Raw genomic sequence first — 21,711 nt, forward strand, 5'->3', positions numbered from 1 at the left:
CGTGAGATTGAATTAACTGCAATAGTTTATCAGCTAACCTGAAGATCTCACTTTTATTAGGTGATATTTTACATGCTTCGTCTCTTCAATCTTTAACTGCTGATTTAAATATTTTATTAAATGCAGCTTCAAGCTTATGGTTATAACGTTTGGTTATTTTGCTTACTTGTTACACACCAACTGCTAATATGACCAGTTCTGAACATATATGGTAATTCTCACTGATTAGTGATGCAACCCTTTGAGGGGGCAATCTAAGTGCTGAGCTGCCTGTGATTCATGCACAGCTGAACAAAACGAATTCCCAAGAAGTCTCTGTATCAGTCCGGAGGTCAGGCTACGCAGAGGAATGTACCTTGCCTGTTTTCTCAGGCTCTGAATGACCAGTGAGTCAGCGTTAGGCGCACAAACCATAATACTCTGGCATCTGAGAGAATCTGGTCCTGAGAAACAAACAACGAACAATAAAAAAATACCATGACAAAATACCTTTGCTATGTTTGTATTTCATTACTGATGTAACCCTGTAGTTTTTCTCTTTTTGGATCAATGGAAAAAAAAATTCTAGGATTCTTAAAGCAATTAAGTCACATATTGTGGGAGTACTGAAACACAAGGCTCTATAAACAAACAGGAAATGGACAGTGTGGGGGGGAGCATGGGAAGAGTGAGTTGGCTCTCATTCCTCAAACTCAGGGAAGGTATGGTATGCATTTGGGGTGCAAGTATGCTCTGAGGAATGCTTGTGGTGATATTGTGACATCCTGATGCTTGGACTTTAGCTCCAATAATAGCTGTTAGTGAGGCTTATTATGTCAAATTAATCACAGTGAGGAATGTCTTTCTGAAATTCTTTCACCCCCCTTAACTAAAAGCATACTGGCTGTCAGGCTTTAAACTTTAACACTCATTTGTATCTTTATCTTTAGCTACACACGCAGCAGGGATCTATCCCAGCGCCACTATCAGCTATTGAGTCCATTAGATTATTTGCTTTTGCCTGATAAAATCAGGCTATCAGATTGATTTTATAAATGAGTATCTGTAAAATGAATGGCATTGCTTTCAGCCTGAGCAGGGGAAGTCTGTTTTTTTTCTAATTAGCTAACATTAGCATGCTCACAAGCTAAGCTAAGATAATGATGACCCCATTAGGCATTTGCTTGCTTGGAATGAATGTTACATCCTGCATTTTTTCCCCATAATTGATTTTACTGTTTAGATCAGGAGCAGATGAATTTCAATTATACAGTATTGTGCAAAAGTTTTGAGTCACCATCATTTCTTTGTATTTTGCTAGAAAAATTAGTAATAGGTTTACTGATCTATTGAAAGATGTGCAAACATACATGGAAATACAGTATATAAGGCAAAAACAGTGGTTCCACAAGTCAAACAAACTTGAAAGTCAATATTTGGTATGGCAGCCTTTATTCTTCAACACAGGCTGAACTTTGTAGGTAAACTTTCTTGTTTAAGTAGTCAGGAATAGTTCTCCGAGCCTGTTGAAGAACATTCAGCCTTTTATGCTGTTCTTTGTAAATATGATCCCAAAATGGTCAATAATGTTGAGGTGTGGGTTCTGGGGAGGTCAATCCATGATGGAAAGTGTCCCAATGTCCTTTTTTCCCTATCCAGATATGCTTTTACTGCATTGGCAGTGTGTTTGGGATCATTGTCATGCTAAAAAGTACTTTTATGTGTTCATAATTCCATCAATTTTGACAAGATCTCCAACATCGCAGGCTGAAGTGCAGTCCTAAACCACGACTGAGCCTCCACCGTGTTTTACAAATAGTTTGAGACACTCACTATTTAACCTCTGTCTCTAACTCTCTTACCTGATCTCCTTTGCACATGTTGATGATATTTTGAACCAAAATTTTCAAATTTAGATTCATTTGTCCATCAGACCTGTTGCCACCGATTTTCAGTCCAGGTCTTGTGTAATTAGCATACCTTAGCCTTTACTCCCTGCTTTCTTTATTTTTACCTTATTTTTTTTTCTTAAGGACATGACTTACAGATACTATTCACTTGTCAAGTTTCCTCAGAGTTTTTTTTAAGGACACCATATTGAGATATGCCAAATTTCCAGCTAACAGCTGTTTGGAAATTACCTTGTTGGTGTAAAACTACCATTTTATGCCTGGCAAGCTTTGTTTTACGTTAAGTTGTGAGTTATGTGTAGACACAACACTTGTTCATCCCTTGAGTTGGGTGCTGGTTTTATGCCTGATAGGTGAGTGTTTAATGACTTAACAAATAAAAAAAAAACACTTCTGAAAATGGTCAGGTGCAAAAAAAAGCGGCCAATGGCAAAAGACAAACTTTGGATAACTTTCAGAAAGCCCAGAGAACTCCAGTCTGGCTCCTTGGAAAAAGTAATGAGAGGCACTTAAACCTTTTTCAGCAGAACTGTAACTTTCTAGCATTTTTTTTGATAAAACAGAAAATTGCTGATCTCCTAAAAATTTGAATAACCTTCTGTTTATGTAAAGCTTGCTATGAAAACCCCCAGAATAAAGCGATGACATTTTATTGTAACAAAATCAATTATAATAACATCAACTAAATCGTTTTTGCTTAAAGGATATTTTTGTCCCTTCATCTTGTTTATAAAACAGCAGGAGTTGCTGACATTGCTGTGAGTAATGCGTCGTGTTGGAGACCGGTCGACTCTGTGAGCTTCAAGGATCGGTACCATAATTCGATAAAAGCTACAGGAGGATTTGTCATCGACCATATTTACACATTTAGGTGATGCTGCCTGCGAGTGTGATACAATAAAGATCGAATCACCTTTGTTTGATATTGTTAGATGATCCATTTTTACTTCAATGTCTTTGCTTTCATTTGGCCATCCATCTTGGCTAAACTATCTCTGATTCAATTCATTTTACCTAACTCCCATCTTCCTGTTGCTTTGTTCCCTGGATGACCGAGACCATTCACACACAAAAAAAGAGAAAACATCATAAAAGCTTACTTTTAGGACTTTCATGTCTTTCTTCACTTAAGTTTGGTCAATTTTGGCCACTTTGCTTTTGGTTTTTGATTTGTCTTTAGGCCTAATTTTATAGTATTACTTCTCATACCAGTGCAAAGTGTCTAAGGTAAGCGTATGACTTGGTATTATCATTAGTAATATATTCAGTTTTCACTATTATATAAACTGTTCTAATTTCACAGATTTCAAACCTGCTCTTAGTTAACACAACATAGTATTTGTAGGTCAGACACCAGTGATATTTCCAGCTGACGATAACCCAGGGTTCATCTCGCTTGTTGTTTAGCTGCACTGTTTACTCATCAATTTATGGGTGGAGGTTTTTTACATAATCAAAGCAGCTCCAGTTAAGTGATTAGCATGGTCTGGTTGTGACTAACAGCCTGTGGCTATAGAGAGGATCATCAGTCATCCCCCATCACTGGGACCTCCATCGCATGCGTTCAATCCCGACTTGTCCATTATTTGACACGAGGCTACAAAAGGATCCTTCACCTGACCTGAATGACTTTGCCTGAGGTCTTTCCCACTAGTGGGGGTTGAGGGCCTCATCATAGACTCTATCTCCAATTAACCTTTCAAAAACACAGTTCCTCACGTGTGACGCTTTATTTTCACAACTAGCCAGATGTTTATATAACAGGGCCAATCGACAGATCTGAAATGGTCACATGACTTGGTACCTTTTAAGTGCAGCCCATGGCTTTCATGCATGAAGTATATATTGCTCTGGTCCTGTCTGATGGTGCTACTGCATGTGGTCATTTGTGTCCACTGATCTTCACTTCCGTGGACCACGCACTGTAAGAGCAGGATGTGGGGGCATAGCTTGTAAAGAAGAGCTGTAAAGCTTGTAAAATAAAGCACTAAACAGATGCTTAAACACTGGGTATTCTTCCTGCCTTTTATAAATTTTACATGATAAAAAAAAAAAACAGAGAGAGGAGTAAACAGGCTTCTATAGATAAACATAATTTCACCATTAAAGCAAACGTTTAGTATACATTTCATAGCTCAGCTGATCATTGGCCCCTTCCTGGTATGCCTGGTGTTCCACTTGGTATGTAGGATTTTTCTAGGATAAAACTTTTTTAAATGCAGATATAAACTGTGATGAAATAATGTATCCAAATGTTTTCCTGAGGCTGACATTGAAAGCCCGAAGATTTAAAGAAAACAAATCCCCATTCCAAAAGTGTGATTTTTAGAATGAATCTTTTTTTCTTACTGTTAACTAGTAACTTAAAGAGCTAAAAGGGAGTGTTTTGACTCTCTTTTAACAAACCAAAGTCAATTTTTTAATGCAAAATCTAAGACCTCATCTGCACCAACACCAAAGGACCAAATCAGCTGGCTGAGTCCATAGCAGGGGTCAAGAACAGCAGGTCTTACCTGTCCCTTCCCCCCAGTCCGTTTGGGGATCGTGATAACCAAATGGATGTTTTGTTCTCTTTGTTCATGCAGACAGTAAGCATAGTCGGCTGTCTCAAAGAGTAGTTCTTCCACTGTTGTTATGTAGTTTAAAAAGCAGTGAGTTTAATTGTGGTTTAGTGCTGCATATCCTCAGCAAGCCCCCTTTGTTAAGTTCAGAACTGCTTTTTTCTCTTTGGGACATGTACTGACCCACATTAGATGTGTGTTTAACACATCTAATAATGGCTTTACGTCTTAGCAAACACTCGTGCTGTAGCTGTGATATTTACTGCTTTATTATTTTTATCAGGAAAGGATGCAGGTTAGGAATAATTATCCAGAAACAGGTAAAATTGCTCTGAGTCACACAGGGAGAATCTGTTTGGTGTGCATAATGATTCACCTGGGCTGTACAGCAGAGAGTCAGGGCACCCGGTGGCCCCCATGTGTGAGTCAGGTGATTCTGAGAGGGTATAATCACCTCCAGTCAAAGTGTCTTGAGCGGTAAACTAGCTTTGGCACAACAATGGGATTGTTCAAGTATTACTCCCTGAAAATCCTTACAGGAACGCAAAACAGTGACTGCACTGTTCTTATAAAAGCTGCTCTTAACCTTTTGATTAATAAGTACCAACTAACTAACTGACTACCAACAACAGGCTTGTATAATCTAATGCAACAGCAATGCTGACTAGGCATTTTGACATATTAGGAGCCAGAAAGGCTGATCAGTACATATAATATACTTTGATTGAATTCACCAATTTGACTCAAAAGTTGAGTTAGTAACTGAAAGACAAAATTGAGAAGGATTTGCAAGATTTGGGGATTGCACTTTGCTCTATTTAGTAGATTTTGCCACTAGTATTGAGGTGAATTAAGGGTACAAATAAAGGATATGGTTTTCTCAGAGGGGTATTGCAAAAATGCTTAGAGAAATGTTTGAACATCCCATATATGTTACTTTAAAATACTGTGTAAACTCACTAATCAGTGGGAATATAGCTCCATCTCTGAAAACATGGTGTTTCAAAATCATAAAAGTTTTTTTAAAAAGAGAATGTACTTCAAAGTAAAATTATAAAATAATTTTAAGCTGTGAGAACAACACTATCAAATCAGGAGACTGACCAAAACATTCTGCCATGTACACACAGCAAGCATCTATTATATAACAGACTGCATACAGCTTGCAGTCTGGGGCTGTTGCATGACTGCTCAGTATAGAGTAACATATTCGTCTATCTGGTGTTATCATACCTGTTAGCACAGGCAGTACATGAGCTGCAAAATGCACATCCATTGTTTGATTTCAACAAATAATACAAAGAAGAAAATGATTTTTGTGTTGAGACTGTAAAGCAGCTGTCTGTGATTTTATAAATGGCTGCTGAGGACCCCGTCAATCACCGATACATCATTTCATATCATTATTTATTTATAAAATGTATCTATTCATTATTTATTATTATTGATTTGTGAACCAAAAGAAAACCAAAGGGATGAGCTTAAAGACACACTGGCTACCCATTTTTAAATTTGGCACCATGACACATATAAATATATTTTTATTTATCTTAATAGCATGACAGCTTGAATATAAATCCTTAAAAAAAAATAAAGTGAGAGTAAGGAGATGATGAATCACCCGGCGTGATGAGGTATTTGAATATTTTTCAAATTCAGTGCCAGTAGAAAAACTGCAACAAATGCATACCCTTAAAAATAAACAAATACAAACAAACACCACATTAGGGAGCTGATTAGTGTTTAGAAAATGAGACCATAAGATGACCATTAAAAGAAAAGCCCCAGAGCTGAAATTAGAAACAAACCGACTACAGCAAAATGTAAAACAACCCAAATCAGACAGACAGCAACAATACCAGATGCAAAACAGCAAAAACCACACAAACCGACTTCACAAGAGACAAAGAACGGCTGCAAAGGCATGCAAAATTACTAAAATACAACCAAAATGTGCCAAAATGAAAGGGAATGCATGCTTTGGTTCTTCATAGGATGAATGTGGGGCCTTTATGTATTTGTACCCGTTTGACCTCATAGCTTCTTCATCTGTCAGTGACTCTTAGGTAAAGAAAAAGAAAGAAAGAAAAACGCATTGAAGAATAGAAGACTGACAGCCCAGTTGTGCATTCAGTGCTCAATATGCTTTACAGTTTTTACTTGGCGATGGAAACATATGAGTCTAATAAGAAGGTCCTCAAATCAAATAATCATAAAATGCTCATTTTATCGGAAAGATTTTTTTTTAAGACATCTGCAAAAATAAAACCAACTTACTCCTCCTGATCTGCTTCTTTCTTCTCTGTATATTTTTTCCAGGAAGCAAAATAATGACTCAGACTCAGTCTCACCCTAGATATACATAGAAGTAGATTCATATTAGGCCTGCTGTGCTATAATAAACCTTTTTAAGCAAAAACCTGGTACGTTGAACACCATGAGGATACATGTGCACATCCTTTTAAAATCTGTAGAAACATGAACAAAGAGGGCGTATGCTGATGGGAGGGCTGTGGCTCAGCAGGCTCCTCCTCCCTGCATAATATGCCGGGTCCATTGAAATGAGTAGACAGCAGAAACGGCGCAGGCAGCTCCACAGCGGCTTGTCGGGACACTTCAGAAAACAAGTCCGAAAGTGTCCGAAAATCAGAGAACAGAATGACTCGTTTCATGACTGGCACAGAGTTGTGAGCAAGTATCCGGAAAAAAAGAGAAAAGATTTTATTATCTTACCGAAGCGGATGGGAATAATTTGGGAATACAGCCCGCTCTCCTCCTCAGCTGTGGTACCCTGAAGTCAGACTACAAAGAGCCGTGAGGTCGAGCACTGGTTAAGATGAATACTTCCTTTTTAGAGGTGAGTTCGCCTGCTTTCTCTATAGCGGTATGAATACTTTTTATTAGCTCTTTGCTTTAATTTGGAGCCCTACATGGATTTTTGAGACCTTCACGATCCTTTGTTTTGTTTCACCACACTGTGTTTTGAGCTTTTTATAAATGCGGGATGGATTCAGACCACTTCATGATTTTCACACCCCTGTAAAAGCAGCCCTTATTATGATTCTGCGGTCTTTGTGATCCTTTATCAGCCGCTCATGTGTCCTATACCTCTACAGGATGGAGCCAGAGTGGCAACCTCACTGTCCACACAAGCCTCTTAGTCATACAAATGTCTGCCCTGACAAAAACTACTACAGCTTCTCAGGGAAACCTGTGTGTAGCTTTAATTAGAGGCTACACAATGCAACTCTCAATGCAGTGACTGCTGAGCTGGATGTGTCATCTGCCAATCAGTCCAGAGAGCAGCACACTCACACTCTGATGTAGGTGAAAGCCAGGCTGGCTTTAGGTCTGATTTGTCATGCCCCTCTGACTCAGAGGAGGGCACACACACTCACAGAGAAGACAGATGGAGTACAGGGGAGTGAATCTCCTCCCATCCTCTACTTCTGTACCTCCCTATCAGCCATGCCCCTCAGTGATGCTGTGACTCACAGAAGTTTCAGCATGCAGGAGGTGCTCCATACACTTTTCTTTGCAAAGGCAGGTTTAATGCTGATTGGACAATTATCGATGCATTTCTATTTTTCAGTGACTTCAGTCATACAATAATAAATTCAGCAGCCTCGAGCGTAGCTTTCAATAATTTGCTGCACACACCGACTGTGTAGCGAGCAGATGGAGGAGAGCTGGATTTTGACTCATAATCTGCTTTTATTACAGTGATATGCTGCGAAGAGGAAGGTTATTATTTCAGCTCAGTTTTAATCTGGTTTGTGTCTGTTGACCTTTACCAACAGAGCAAGACATCCTGTAGTATTTGCTCCAAATAGGTGTAAGTTTTTTGGGGTAGTTTATATTTCATTCTACTTGATTTCTTTGGTTGTCTTTGGACTTGACTGCATTCATTTGCAGTGTTTTAAATTTTTAAGCTAAAATACATATTGGTTTGACTTCGTTTCTGCTGCTTTTTTACTGTTAAAATTAAACTGAGTCTCTGTAACAGACCACTAATGGACAACAACAGCATAAAAATATATATTTATCTCTACCTGCTGTTTCACATCTCCAGTCTGAGCTGTGTTAGAGGGAATGACTGCCCTGTCCTGGTTTTCAAGTGAATTTCGGTGTCATGGAAAGATGCCAGGGTCTTGAACTCCACAGTGCCACAGCTTGGATTTAATTAAGCAGGAATTCTGGAAGTGAATTAAGATAAGGATTAAACTCAACTCTATAAACAAGTGCACCAGGATAAATCATATGGATGTGTCTTTGCTGTGAATGTCGTGGTTGTATAAAGCTGGAACTGTGTAGATAGGAGCACATCTTTTTTAACCTTTTGCATCACAAAACTCTGTTGCAGATCATGCATTAAAGAAATCTGCACGTTTACCAATTTGCCAGTTACTAATCTAGAATCGGCTTTTCCTCATAGGCCACTGTTTGTTAAGGTGGAGACGCTGACAAGGGTTAGAAATCATGGTGGACTGAGAGGAGTGGTCATGGGTGTGCTCATCCTGATGGCCCATCCTGTCCACCATAAAACCTTCAGCACTGTCCTTTACCCCACACCCAATACGTTATTCTAATGGAAGTGACCCAACAAAAACACACAAGTATCGAAGGGTGTTTTTTTAATACTGCAAGGCTGCTGGATTTGGCAGACTTTATATTCACATTTTGTTTTTTCAGACATACGAGAAACTCCCTGCCCGCGTCACACCCAAATTTGGATGAATCAGAGCTTCCATTATGAAATTAATTTCGTTTATTTAGCTTTATCCACAATATCTGCTAATTATAACCGTTTTTCCAGTGAAAGGTTTTATGCAAGAATCCATTTCATATAGCAAATATGAGAAACATTGTTGTGCCTTTGGGGCTCTTCCTTCCTGGCTATTAATTTGCCAGGTAATATGAGCATTATCTATACCTTTGTGCGACCTCCCTTTGTATGTGTGAGCTCCCACACACACTTTAGATACTTGATACCTTTGTAGAACATCCTGAATCCCAGCTATTTTCTAAACTTGGTAATCAGTTTCTTTATAGCAGCAGCTGCTACACACTGTAAACCCAAGCAAGGAGGACCTTTCCACACCCATTAACCCCTTCATTGCATTACACACCAAATTCCTTCCTCTTAAAGATACTCTGACAGAGGGAATCCCAAATACCCAGCCTTGACCTCCCAAATTCCTGGTCACGGCTGCATGTCATCCATCCTGTAGAGCTGCGGTTGCAAGGCTTTAGGTTTCACACCGTCACCGCTGACCCCTTCACCCTCAGACACATTCTTCCCATCCTAAAAACGTCCCTCGTAGCTCTACGTGTCGCTTATGTCTGGATCTCTGAAGTCGGGGCCGTGGATCGGTATCCGAGGCTGCATTCTGTGGTGAAATGGGTAACGTGAGAAAGGCCAACCTGCCGTAGTAGTAGGTGGACTATTTTCCCCCCTTTGGCGACAGACACTTTTCTGCCCAGTTGTCACTTCCTCCAGCTGCCACTTTAAAGAGCCGAGAATCATTGCTCCCATGCAGCTGGCTGATGGAGTAAGGAAAGAGCCAGGAAGTACAGTTAGGATGTGAAGAAGGAAGGAAGGAAGGAAATGTAATGGGACCAGCATTCCTTTTTTTCTTCTAAGCGGTTGTTTTCATTTGTAATTAAAATTGAAGTGCTTATTGTCTGCATTGTCACATCAAATTAGGGGATTTTCAAACAAGGCTCTTTAGAGTTTCGGAGCTGCGGTGAATTAACGGGGCCGGTTGTTTATGATCACAAAGAGGAAGGTATTATTAAGGCAGCGGTTTGAGTGTGCGACAGCAGAACTCCTGCAGCTTTGGAACAATCTGGAGGTGGTTTAATCCACCACAAGAGCACAGAAGCTAATTACCAGCAGCCATTGTCTGACCATGCACCAGAAAACATGGATAATCCGTTCTTATCATGTTACAGATTTGCAGCGTCAGGATTTCGAGACCACAGCTTATTCAACGATTTCCTGAATTTTCCGTTTTAATGTGAAATAAATTGGAGTCAGCGCTCTGCAATATTCTGACCCGATCCCTTCCTAACTCTTTAGCTTGTGTTTGCATTTCTTGTGAGTCTAGCAGTAACCCAACCCCCGTCTATCAGTGCGCTGACCATCAAACACGGAGAACTCAGCGCTGTGATAACCTCCTGCTGACGCCATGCTGTTGACTTTAGTTTTATCCGCTATGTCACCGAGCTCTTCAGACAAAGCCGTCTGTGTTTGTGGAAATAAAAGGAAAACATATCTCCATCTTTCCACAGTTTCTTTACCAGTGACAAATAACACTGCACAGAATCGTCTCTTCCTGTCTGTTAGCTCCTGATGATGGACGAACTGTTGCTGCGTGGAGTCTCTCGTGGTCTTGGTTGCCTGTAAACCTGAAAGAAATATTTACCACTCTCACATCTTTACAATCTATATGAAGCTTCTTCTATGTGATGTTCTGTGCATACAGTACGTGTTTCTGAACTTAAGCTGCTTTAATACCACAGGAGCTTCCACACAGCTTTAGTAACTATTGGAGGTGCCATCATGGTTCATCAGAACTTGGTTTGGAGGATCTTTTTTGTCCTATAGAGTAGATATTTCCTTAGTGATGTAGGTGATTGGTCCAAACCAGTGTGTATGTTGATACAGCCACCATTTGAATGCAGCACAGGGAGCACTGTTAAAACATCCATGCATATAAACAGCAGCGCTTAACACTGTTTAGGCTTTACTGACACTATGCTGTAGTGATTTTGACCCACTGGACACAAATATAAAAATCTTGGCAAGAACTTCCCTTCCACTCACGGCTGCACATTCACCACACAGGAGGGGAAAAAATGAAGTCGAATTACAAAAAAGTAAAGAACAGCAACAGGAGGTGACGGTGCATTATTAGGTACTGGTGATGCAAATGGAAAAACGCTACCAAGGTTGGGTTCCCAGGACATCCCCAGTGGGTAGTCCTACTTCTATAGATGTGATTGGTGACAATCTTATCATCTAACTCTTTGCAAATTAGCAAATCCCCAAATTAAAAACAAACAAAGTTTCACTCAAGCTATTCCTTTAACAGCTGACCTTCAACCCACTTGACTCAAATCCATCCTCCATGATTAGAGACCTCTCACTCAGTTGAGGCACTACACATGAAAAATCACTTGTAATCTTCTCTCCAACGCCCATCCTTCCTGCCGCCCTCCCTGTCTGTGTGTATCAGGGCCGTTCTGGGTGTGCTGTTCTCTGAAATATTAATCACATCAGGGCACTTGGGCAAGTAAGTCGGTGATGACAGAGAACACTCTCAAACTATTATATGCCAAATCTGCTGAAAAGATACAGTCATACTGATCTATGTACTTTCTTTATTCAATGATAAAACATTCTCTGATGGAAGTAAGTGACTGGCTGAAAGGCTGCAGGGTTTAACTTTGGACCTGGACCCCTTTCTTGAATGGCAGAGCCTCTTGGTCTCTCCCTTCTTTCTTGCCTGCTTACTAATAATCCTGTCTAATAAATGCGAAACAATGCCGCCCAAAAAAATCTAACACTCATCCATCCATTCTTTTTTTTTTTTACAAGTTGGACCAGTTAACCCTACACAGGACAGGCCCTGTCTGGCTTCTTACCCAGGGTCATTTTGTCAAGGGGAGACCCTACCACGGGTCGGTCCTGGGATCACTTGGACATACAAACCACTCCACTGACCACAAATATAGCTGTATCAGTTGTGTCTTGCATGGGTAAAAAGAAAGTCCTGGTTCTTACTGTTTATTAGTTTCACTGATTTTCTTGGGTAGCCTCCAGAAAGATGTCATATATGTAAATGTCCCAGACTGTTATTTTCACATCTCAGTGGCGTCTTTCTGTCACCAGCGATGTTTCTGAATGATGGGTTGTTGATATTGTAGGCTGACTGGATGTCTGTGCCTGGGCTGCTCATGTTACTGGTGTGGTATCTGCGTTTAGTTTAAAGTGTCAGGCATGCAGTCCCTTCTGTCATTGATGTCTCAAAATGATTTTCAGTACATCTCCGTGAGGTAAAGGTGGATGACTCAAATCCAAAGACAAATCAGATTTGTGTGCAGGATTTGAGATTTTTACACAGACAAAATTACAGATTATTGTCGCTTTCCCTCATGCAAAAATTTTTTTAAAAAAGTGTTTGTTGTCTTTCACCTTGACTGGCCGACCTGATGGACATAGTGAGATGGTAATGAGTGTCGCTTAAATCCCCTGGGTTCCAAGGTTTCGTTTGGCAGCTTAATAACAGCCAACCTGTGATTACTGCTCCCAGTCCAGATGTTGACTTTCCTTTTTTAGTCCCCTATGATTACGCTGCACAGAGTCAGCCTATTATGGGATGGAGTATGCGTGTTTCTAAGCTACACCATCCTGTGAGTTTAGGTTAAACACATTGCAGCTACCATATGTGAATATAGCCTGAGGTGAATTTTTTTTTTTTAAAACAGTAAAATTTGTTGATTCTCGTGAAGCGATTAATGCTATAGCTGTAATTCCAGGACTAATTACAGGGGTGAGCACCCTGTAGAGTTCGAGTACACATCCCACTCTGCATGAGCCTAGCTTGCCATGGTGTGAAGAGCCTGACTGGAGAAAACAGCACAGCATGGCACAATCCACAGTCATGACATGTTAGCTTTCCCATCCACTCTAAGTGTGTTTTATTATAAGTGTGTGTGTGTGGTTAGAGGCCCGGGGCTTTTTGTAGGATGATATGCTGAGAAGCTGAGACTAACATGAGGAGGAATGTCCCGTGTTTTTAGGACTCTCTGTGTGTTTATCTCTGCCACTTGAACGCACTGCTAAACATACTTCATCCCCCTGCTTTGTATAAGAAACACTCGCCACAATCCAAGGAGAGGTTTGAGCAGTTTCACTCATATTTGTTCTGGGATTTCTGATTGGAATCAGTCTGTGTGCTGTTGAAATGCTGCGCGACCAGTGGATCTAATAGTTTTGGCCAAAGTCTCGTCATCCTGACCTCCAGTCCTCCCTCTTTCCTGTTATAAATTATACATCTGACTATAACACACAAAATCCCTGTCTGCTCGTTTGCCCGCAAATTCCTCCAACACCATCAGGAGCTGAGCAACCAAGACAGGCACGCAAGTACATCTTAGCTCCCTGAAGGTTCTTATCTATATTATGATGCCATCATGTTGCTTAGCAACCACTTACCAACAGGTTAAAATGACCCATTTGTAGCGTTTATGCACCTCCTAATATCATCGTATCATTTCAATGTCATGACAGTAGCATCTAATTTATAGCCACAAAACTTGAATTATGCATTATGTGCTGTGATGTCATCATGCTGCCTAGCAATCACCTAGCAGCTGACGAAAATCACAGACCAGACAATACCATAGCATGGGCGTGTACTGGTAAAAGTAAAATGTGCATTGTAAGCATGTGATGCAGTTCAAATAAAAGTTTAAGGGCATATTCCAAGAAGAAAAGTACAGAGAATGGTTGCACGTCACTAGTGACAATTTGGAGGTTAATTGCAGTTACAAGTTGTAAACTCAGATTAAAGGCAGCTTATTATTTTATTCTGAGTCTTTTATGTTTGTTGCTATCATATCATTGCTCCTGCTGGATGGGTAACATTTGTTTTAAGGATAATGCTGCGGGAGTGTTTCATGAAGCTTTTCACAATTCATTACACAGGTGGTACTGTTTCTGCAGGCGCTAAATCAGCACCATTTTTAAAAGTGAAACAATATCCTTGCAGGTTTTTAGACTCAGGACATGTAAATAAATTCACTTGTGACAGAGGTTAAAACTGCATTTATTTTATTTGCTTACAGAGTCCTAACAGTGACTTTAACATCGACAGTATCACTAATGTGCAGCTTATCATTGCCAAATTGGATTTGATCAAACCATAAATAGCTTCAGTATGAAACACTCAAAATAATAAAATGCTGAAGATAGGAGAGTTTCTAGTAATCAGTGTGGACAGCATGAGCTACAAGGTCAATGGCAGCGTAACAGTAGCCGGGCTGCTTTGTAAGCTACCACTTTGCTTACCGTGCCCCACACGTCTCACACTCTCAAACACAAAACTGACTGAGCAGCATTCCTCGAGTACCTCTGGGTTTCCTGCTGTGTGACCCCATAACTATCAGACGAATAACAGAGGTATGCAGATGCCAGACGGGCGAGATGCTGGCATGTGGCTCGGTAGATATTCCAAGTCATCAAGCTTTGCTGGAAATCCAATCAAACCTGCAGTAATCACATCATTTGTTGCCTATTTGCCCCGTCCTGTAACCTATTCCATTGTGTGCACCCAGGATCAGGGCGCACGCTTTGATCAGCAGTGGAGTGAAAATATGTTTGCACAGGATAAGGAGGTAAAACGTGACACTGTGCCTGGAGTATGTGGCAGAGATTCAAGTGTTTCTCTTCTTTCTCTTTCGCTCCCGAAGACACAATTTGTTATTCAAATTCTCCTCAATACACTCATTAGCAACACAACAGATTAACGCTGTCAATGGATGACAGGGTGGTGCCCTCGAACCCCGCCTTTGCAGACAGTGTGTATCTGCTGACTGACAGATAAATGGACTACCAAACACACTTGGACACAAAAAAGACACACTCACTTAATCCTGCTTGTGCACACAGACTTGTGCATATTTGTTAGATTAATATTGTAACTCATCTCTTTCAGGTCCATCAAGTGTGATAATGATAATGGCTTGCATAAAAGTGATAACAGAAAACTGTTTGCATTTAGCTACGGCTACTTCTCAAACAGTCCTTCTCAGTTAACAAAAGCATTTTCCTCGGTGTAAAGCTTCTTCTGTTCAGGGTTTAGGCTGTTCTTCAGATTCAAGAACAACCAGCGACCCAACGCCCCCCACCCCACATCATGACAAACAGGGAAAGCCCTGTTCCCCAGGGGACTCCTCCTCCTCCATTAGCTAATTTCTGATCAGCTGCTGTCTCCATCATTAATTCATACGTCTTCTAGCACAGATGCTAGAGGTTGCTTTTAATCTTCTGATTTCTCCCCTCGGTCACACACCCTGCCCTCACCCCATGCTGGCTGGGGGTCGTAGGCTGTAACGTGTGCGGCAGGCAGACTGTGTAGTTGCATCGAGGTAACAAAGAAAGACGAAGACATAAAAGGCATGTGCCGAGACATGAATCCTTGGAAAATCTGTGCAACGGAGGATTTTTCCTTTGCGCTGCAACAACCGCTGCTGAAAAACCATTGAATTAAATTACCTCCCTTTGAGTGAAGCTGTTCACAAGTAGATACATTTATTTTCACACACATTTACACACTAAACATGTTGTATAAATTAAAATAATTCTCAGGTATACTGTAATAAGGTAATAAATAAGTAGCGTCTTGTGTTTATGAGGGTAAAGAAACTGCAGTTAAGCATGGGCCTTGCTGTTTGTAGGATATACAGGAGACAGTGGTTTAACCTACTGGAAAGTCTTCTGCTCAAAAACCCAGAGGGAGCTTTGCCCAGTTTCCCCCTCCAGCTGCCTAGTCCTACTTATTAATCTCACCATCCACTTGGAAGACTCCCACTCATCCCACTCACCCGATGTTCAGGAGATACCATTACAACTCCTGAAATTTGGCTGTGCTCTGCTACAAAGTGATGTGCTGGTTTTTAAATATATATATATTTTAATGGTTATAAACATCTATGTTTCAGCTGATATCCCAGCAAACCACCCACTCCTACAAATATGTTTACTTTTAGTTCTGAAAGGAAGAAAAAATTCTTTTTGAAAAGTTCGTTTCAATGATTCCAACATAAATAACTAATAACATACTTTCTGTTGAACAATTATTGCACTGGTTTCTGTGAAAGTGCACAGCATTAGCGTGCAAGTACCAATTTGCTGCTTGACCTTATTAAATGCTACAGATCCCGTCAATGCTCTGGACTGCACATCTGTTTGCACAGTGGTAGCGACACAACCTTGTGACTCTGTTTGTTATGCTAATGCAGTCTTAATCTCTGAGGTGTAAATGCAGCACTGGATTACACTTCTATCCATAAAAATGATGGAGAGAAATCTAAATGAGATTAATCGAGAGCTCGAGTTTTGTGTTGATTTTAAACAAGCATGATTGCAAACCAGATTGTTATTAGCGTTAATCACCACATTAATTCTTTGAAAGGTGAAGTAGAAAAGGGAGAACAGAAACATATTCCTTTTAGTCGAATATGTTGCTGCTGCACATGTTCCACTGCTAACTTTATCCTCCTCCACATGTGAGCACAACAACAACTGATATGCTTGTCAGGATTCGAGCTGGAGGTTCTCAGGCATCGGTCCTACCTGCAGGGCAGCCGTTCGTTCACCACTCCCCAAAACCACTTTATGATCCAAGAAAGTAGCTTATCATAACTAATTGTTCAGCCGAGTCCAAGTCGGGCTGAGTTAATTAGCTTTCTCTTGTTCTCTCTGATAGGATCACCTGATACATGCCAGACGGCAGAGAAAGAGCCGTGGCACCTTGTACTGTGTATGACCTTAAATATTTAAGGGACATTCATTAGCAAATCCTTGAGCTGGATGTCTTTATACAAGCTGCTGAAACTTAAGCCTCCAGCTCCAGGATCACATCATTCAGCCTGAGTGGTCTCTGTGTCAAAAGGCATGATGGGAGGTTGGCGTGCAGCCTGTTTTGGTGGAGTCAGATTACTATTGTCAGCTGGTTCTGCCTCAGCAGTGCTACACATGCTGAGTGACGTGCAACATTAAGAATTTGAAATTAGTTTGAGCCGGAGATGTCATGGCAGCGTTTCTGCTTTGCTTTTTAATGGCGCTAATAAAACATCTGGTTACCAGAAGCAGAGGAGCCCGCTAACCGACTCTTCACAATTAATCCCACTTGCAACTGGGCTTCATCATCAAATGCACACTGTACTTTCCCATGATTACAAATAAAGATATGACTCTGTTTGTCTAGCTTGGAATGGGAAGCTGTGCAGCAGGAGGTAACTGAGGTCTGTGGGATTTAACACGAGCCGCTACCCGTGCTCCTTTGTGTCCCAGCTGGTCTTTGTTTGGGATATTTCCGCCTGGCTAACTGCTGAGGCCTCAGTCAGAGGTGATTGTCTTTGTCCTGACTTAGTGACAGAGCTCCTAAAGATGGAGAGGACGAGGGGGAGGAGTTTTGTTTAGACCATCTGTTGCTGCTTCTTAGACAATTCATCTTGACTTCATACCCTACGGCCTGAGACTCGCATACCAAAATGCAGACGAGTGTCCAATAGTGCCAATGTATATCACAGGCAGCCCTATTAATTTAAGTTAGCATATATTTAATACAATTCTACAGTTTTCTGCAGCTGGTGGCTTATATTTGGCTCCTCACATCACATAATAAGACATTTTTTGGAAGCTAAAGTAGTTAAAACAAGCTAACGTCTACTAGGGGTAACCCCAGTCTCTCCTATCTGAACTGAGCTTTTTCTGGTTGTGCATTAGAAGTTAGCAAGAGGGATTTCTGCCTATACAGCTTACTAGGAAGAACCCAGAACTTATTTAAATGATTTTCAAACCACATGTTTACTGATATAAACCGAGATGTCAAAGCTGGTCATCAGATGTCATCTTTATAGGGGAAAGAGTTAAGTTTGCAAGTCGGAACTATTATAAATGGTGCAGGTGTTAGCTTTATTATTAAGTCAACTTCCTTTATGATTAGTTTTATTTTTTGTCTATAGTACATAAACAAAACAGCAATACGGTAGCACAGCACAGTATCTCGTTGGGTTTTTTTTGCCCACCTTTGATTATAGTGTCTGGGAGAGATTTATCCAGAGTGCGAGTCACTCTTTACAGATGCTGGTGCAGCAGGCTGAGCTGTTATTAGCATCTTTATGGGCCACTTTGTCACTGATGCTTGGTTTACCATATACAGTCACATTTTTTTTAATTTGAATTCCTAATTACTTTAATCTAAAAAAACTACGTGTGGTGGGCATGCAGCTGGTATGCAGTGGGTTTTTGTTCATGTGAGTGGAAAAACCTCTGAAACTGACTCAGCTGCTGAGCCACTCAAAACTTTCCTTCACTTTTTGTAGTGCTGAAATTTCTTTATTGAGGCAATACTGGAATGAGTGTGGAAATTTGCCATCTTATGAGCCATCACAGTCCTCTCCTTGTCACGGCTTGCCCCCTGTCTTATTCTGCTGTACATCTCATGCAATCTGTTTGTTACAAAATACTTTCGGCTCTTTTGTCGGCCTTACTGTTAATGTCAAGTCGTGACACGAGAAAAGGAAAAAACCCCTATAAGATGACGAGAACTAGCAATATTCTGCTGAATTCCAGTTATGTAACTGAGGCTGATCTTCTTGAAATCTATAGAGCAAACACTTGTAATCCCTGCACTTGAGCAAACTCACGTGAATCAGCTTTTCCCTGAACAGGCCAGGCATGTAAGGCTGGTACCAGGCAGAAACTGGTGTGAAAGTCACCAGTCGTCTCTGTTAATGGGTGGCCACGTGTTGCAGGATACCTCTGTTATATTTCTGTCCTGATGTTTCTGTTTGTCTGCCTCTTTATTCAACACAATAGGAGGCAGGGCATTAAGAGCTGCTCGCACCCTTCCTCTTTCCCTTCTCTCTTCCCCTCTGCCTCCTCCTCCTCCTAATTTACACGACCCTCTTTTGTCCCACTCACTCCTGTCCCCCGTGGTTTAAGAGCCACATTTAGATGTGCTCCATTAGCTGACTGAAAGAAAAAAATCTGCGATGATGGAAGTGTTTCTTTTATTTTAGACTGACTTGCTTTGTCTAAGAAAGAGACCTGAATCAAAAAATAAAGAAAACATCAGCAATCAGTCATCACACAAGCTGCTGAGGGACTTCATTTATTAGATTTTTTTTTAGCGTCTCTGTGTCTCAGCTTGTAAATGGAGAGTGGATAAAACAAAAGCATGTTGGTCTTGTGGCAAACACATCTGTGCTTCGTGGATGAAAGTGTGCACACACGTGGCAGCCTGTTGTTAATAGTTAATGAGGATTGATGTCTGGAAGTGGTGACCTTGTCTAAGGTTTCTTAGTGGAATCCATGCATATTGATCTCTTCACTTTGATCCTTTGTTGGTCACACACTTTATTTGCTGATGCTCGTTGCTTCTCTGGCCCCCCCCCCCACCGGTGGCACTTGTGATTATTAACCGTGTTTAGCTGTTAAAGCCAAGCTTATTACAAGAGGTCGCAACTTTTTGGGTTAAATTTTGTTAAAATCCACATCCTAGTCGTCTCCATCAACTAAAATGCTAAATGAGGAATTTTCTTTGAGATCGAGGACATTTTTCATACTGCTTTCATCTCTCCTTTGCAAAACTGCAAGTTTCAATTTGAGATTTTGGCTCTAATGAAACAATTAAGATTTTAATTACACAGAAAGTTGCTGGATTATTGTAAGCAATCAGACATGAAGGTGGTACCATCTGTCTTTCTGCAAAACTACATACTCGCGTTTACTATCAGACAAATGCGTATTTAGTCATGCAAAAAGATTTTTACTTTTTATTCCACAGGGTCAGACAGGCGACTGTTTGTTTTCATTTAGTACAGTCTTTCAAACAAAGCCAAATCTATAAATGTATCCGCCGGTGCTAAAGTGGCAAATGCTGTAAGGAAATGACAGTTTGCCTGAGCAATCAGCCTCAGATTCCTGTTATTGCTCCTAGTTACTCACATGCTAACAAACATGTCTGGGAAGGTCAGCGACTCCGTATGGATACGCAAACACTGGAAACTGGGCCGCTGGGATCAGATATTAGTGTCTGTCTGGAAGCGGCATCTGATAATGGCTAGAAGTGTGCTGCGATTTGCCCGACTGAAATATAGAAAACAAAGGAAGGATGATAGACATTTGAATCGATTGATATGCTAAAGTGGTAAATGCTCATTTGGGGTCATAGTCTTTTCCTTTATAGAGGAGACCAGGCACACTGAAAGCATTTTTGACAGTGTATATGACTGAGTGGTGTTTTGACTCTCTGGCACGGACTCATCATGCAGATCTGGTGAACAACTTCTTCGCTTCTAATCATAGTTTAATAAGAGACTAACTGTGTCCATCCAATCTTGGTGAAACAGTGGCTACAGTATGTGGCACATAATGGTAAGCAATTTTGAGGGGATAAAATGGAAAAAGACAGAGAGAAGAAAAGCAGAGAGGATAATTCTTACTTTTAGAGAAATTCTCTGCTCTTGCTCACCCAGCTCTTTTATAATATAGCTAAAAAGCCTGTGCGTGTGGGGAGTGGGGGTCGATCTTTGTCTTCCTTTGTTTCTGGTAATATGAAGAATAAGAACATCAATGGAATACTTAGTATCTGTAATGCAAATGTGTAAGACCTTTGTGTAAAGCGCATGACTCCAATGCAAGCCCAGTGTCCAGATGTTAAGGTTGTTGTGCTATTGTGTTGCAGGGGGCCCGTGTGTGGCTGAGACACAAAGAGCAGCTCCGCCCCTCTACTGTCAGCTCTTGTGATGATTCAACCCTCATCCTCACCACCGACTATGGGAAGGTAAGAAGACGTTCTTTTTCACTAGTCTTGTCCCTGATTCGTCACCTTGGCAGTATATCTGGAACATGACGCTTTTATCGTTGGTTTAAGGATTCAGACTCTGTGTTTGCAAGTTTACGCTTAAACCAACATTATTCCTTTTAAAAATTAACAAAGCAAAGGCGCTGAGGCGCTCAGAGAGTATTTAAGTGTCCATAGCTGATTGTGTCCATTTAAAATCTCACCCTGGTTTCTGTTAACTCGTCCAGGGTCGTATAAAGTAAAAGGGGGAGGTTTGTTTCCCATTGTGTATATGTGGGAGACCTAATTGTTTGCACATATGTGTTTCATCTGAGGGCTCTGCAGCGGCATCAACACCTTTTGTAATAAAGTAAGAATGACAGGAATGGAGTCCAGCAATTCACTGGCCTCAGCTTATCTGTTTGGCAGTGCTTGGTGGTCTTTGTGTCTGGAGGAAATCCTGTTACAGAGGCAGAGAAACAGACACAGGGAAGCAGACACACACACACACACACAGAGGTGGAAGCACACACACACACATATAAACAGGTGCAGGTGAGGGCACACGCACAGATTGATGGACAGCTGTTTTATCTTGTGTTATATATCTGTACTTATATGCGCTTTGCCTTCAGAGGAGTCCTTCTAAAAAACTGACTTATAAAGTAGAGTGTAGGT

At 40.8% G+C, this 21,711-nt stretch overlaps 1 protein-coding gene across 2 annotated transcripts in view; it reads left to right on the forward strand.

Moving 5' to 3' along the window:
* The first annotated feature begins 7,006 nt into the window (after positions 1–7,006).
* Positions 7,007–21,711, forward strand: part of myo10l3 (myosin X, like 3) — a 58,785-nt gene continuing 44,080 nt past the window's right edge. For both annotated transcript variants that reach the window (XM_014332389.2, XM_014332390.2), the window contains exons 1-2: positions 7,007–7,307; positions 20,935–21,033. In XM_014332389.2, the coding sequence (XP_014187875.1) occupies positions 7,287–7,307; positions 20,935–21,033 (120 nt within the window). In that variant the 5' untranslated portion in view covers positions 7,007–7,286. The remainder of the gene's footprint in view (positions 7,308–20,934; positions 21,034–21,711) is intronic.

The sequence above is a fragment of the Haplochromis burtoni genome, unplaced genomic scaffold (genome assembly GCF_018398535.1).
Source record: "Haplochromis burtoni strain Fernald_Lab_line unplaced genomic scaffold, NCSU_Asbu1 Contig_29, whole genome shotgun sequence".
In the NCBI taxonomy this organism is placed as follows: Eukaryota; Metazoa; Chordata; class Actinopteri; order Cichliformes; family Cichlidae; genus Haplochromis; species Haplochromis burtoni.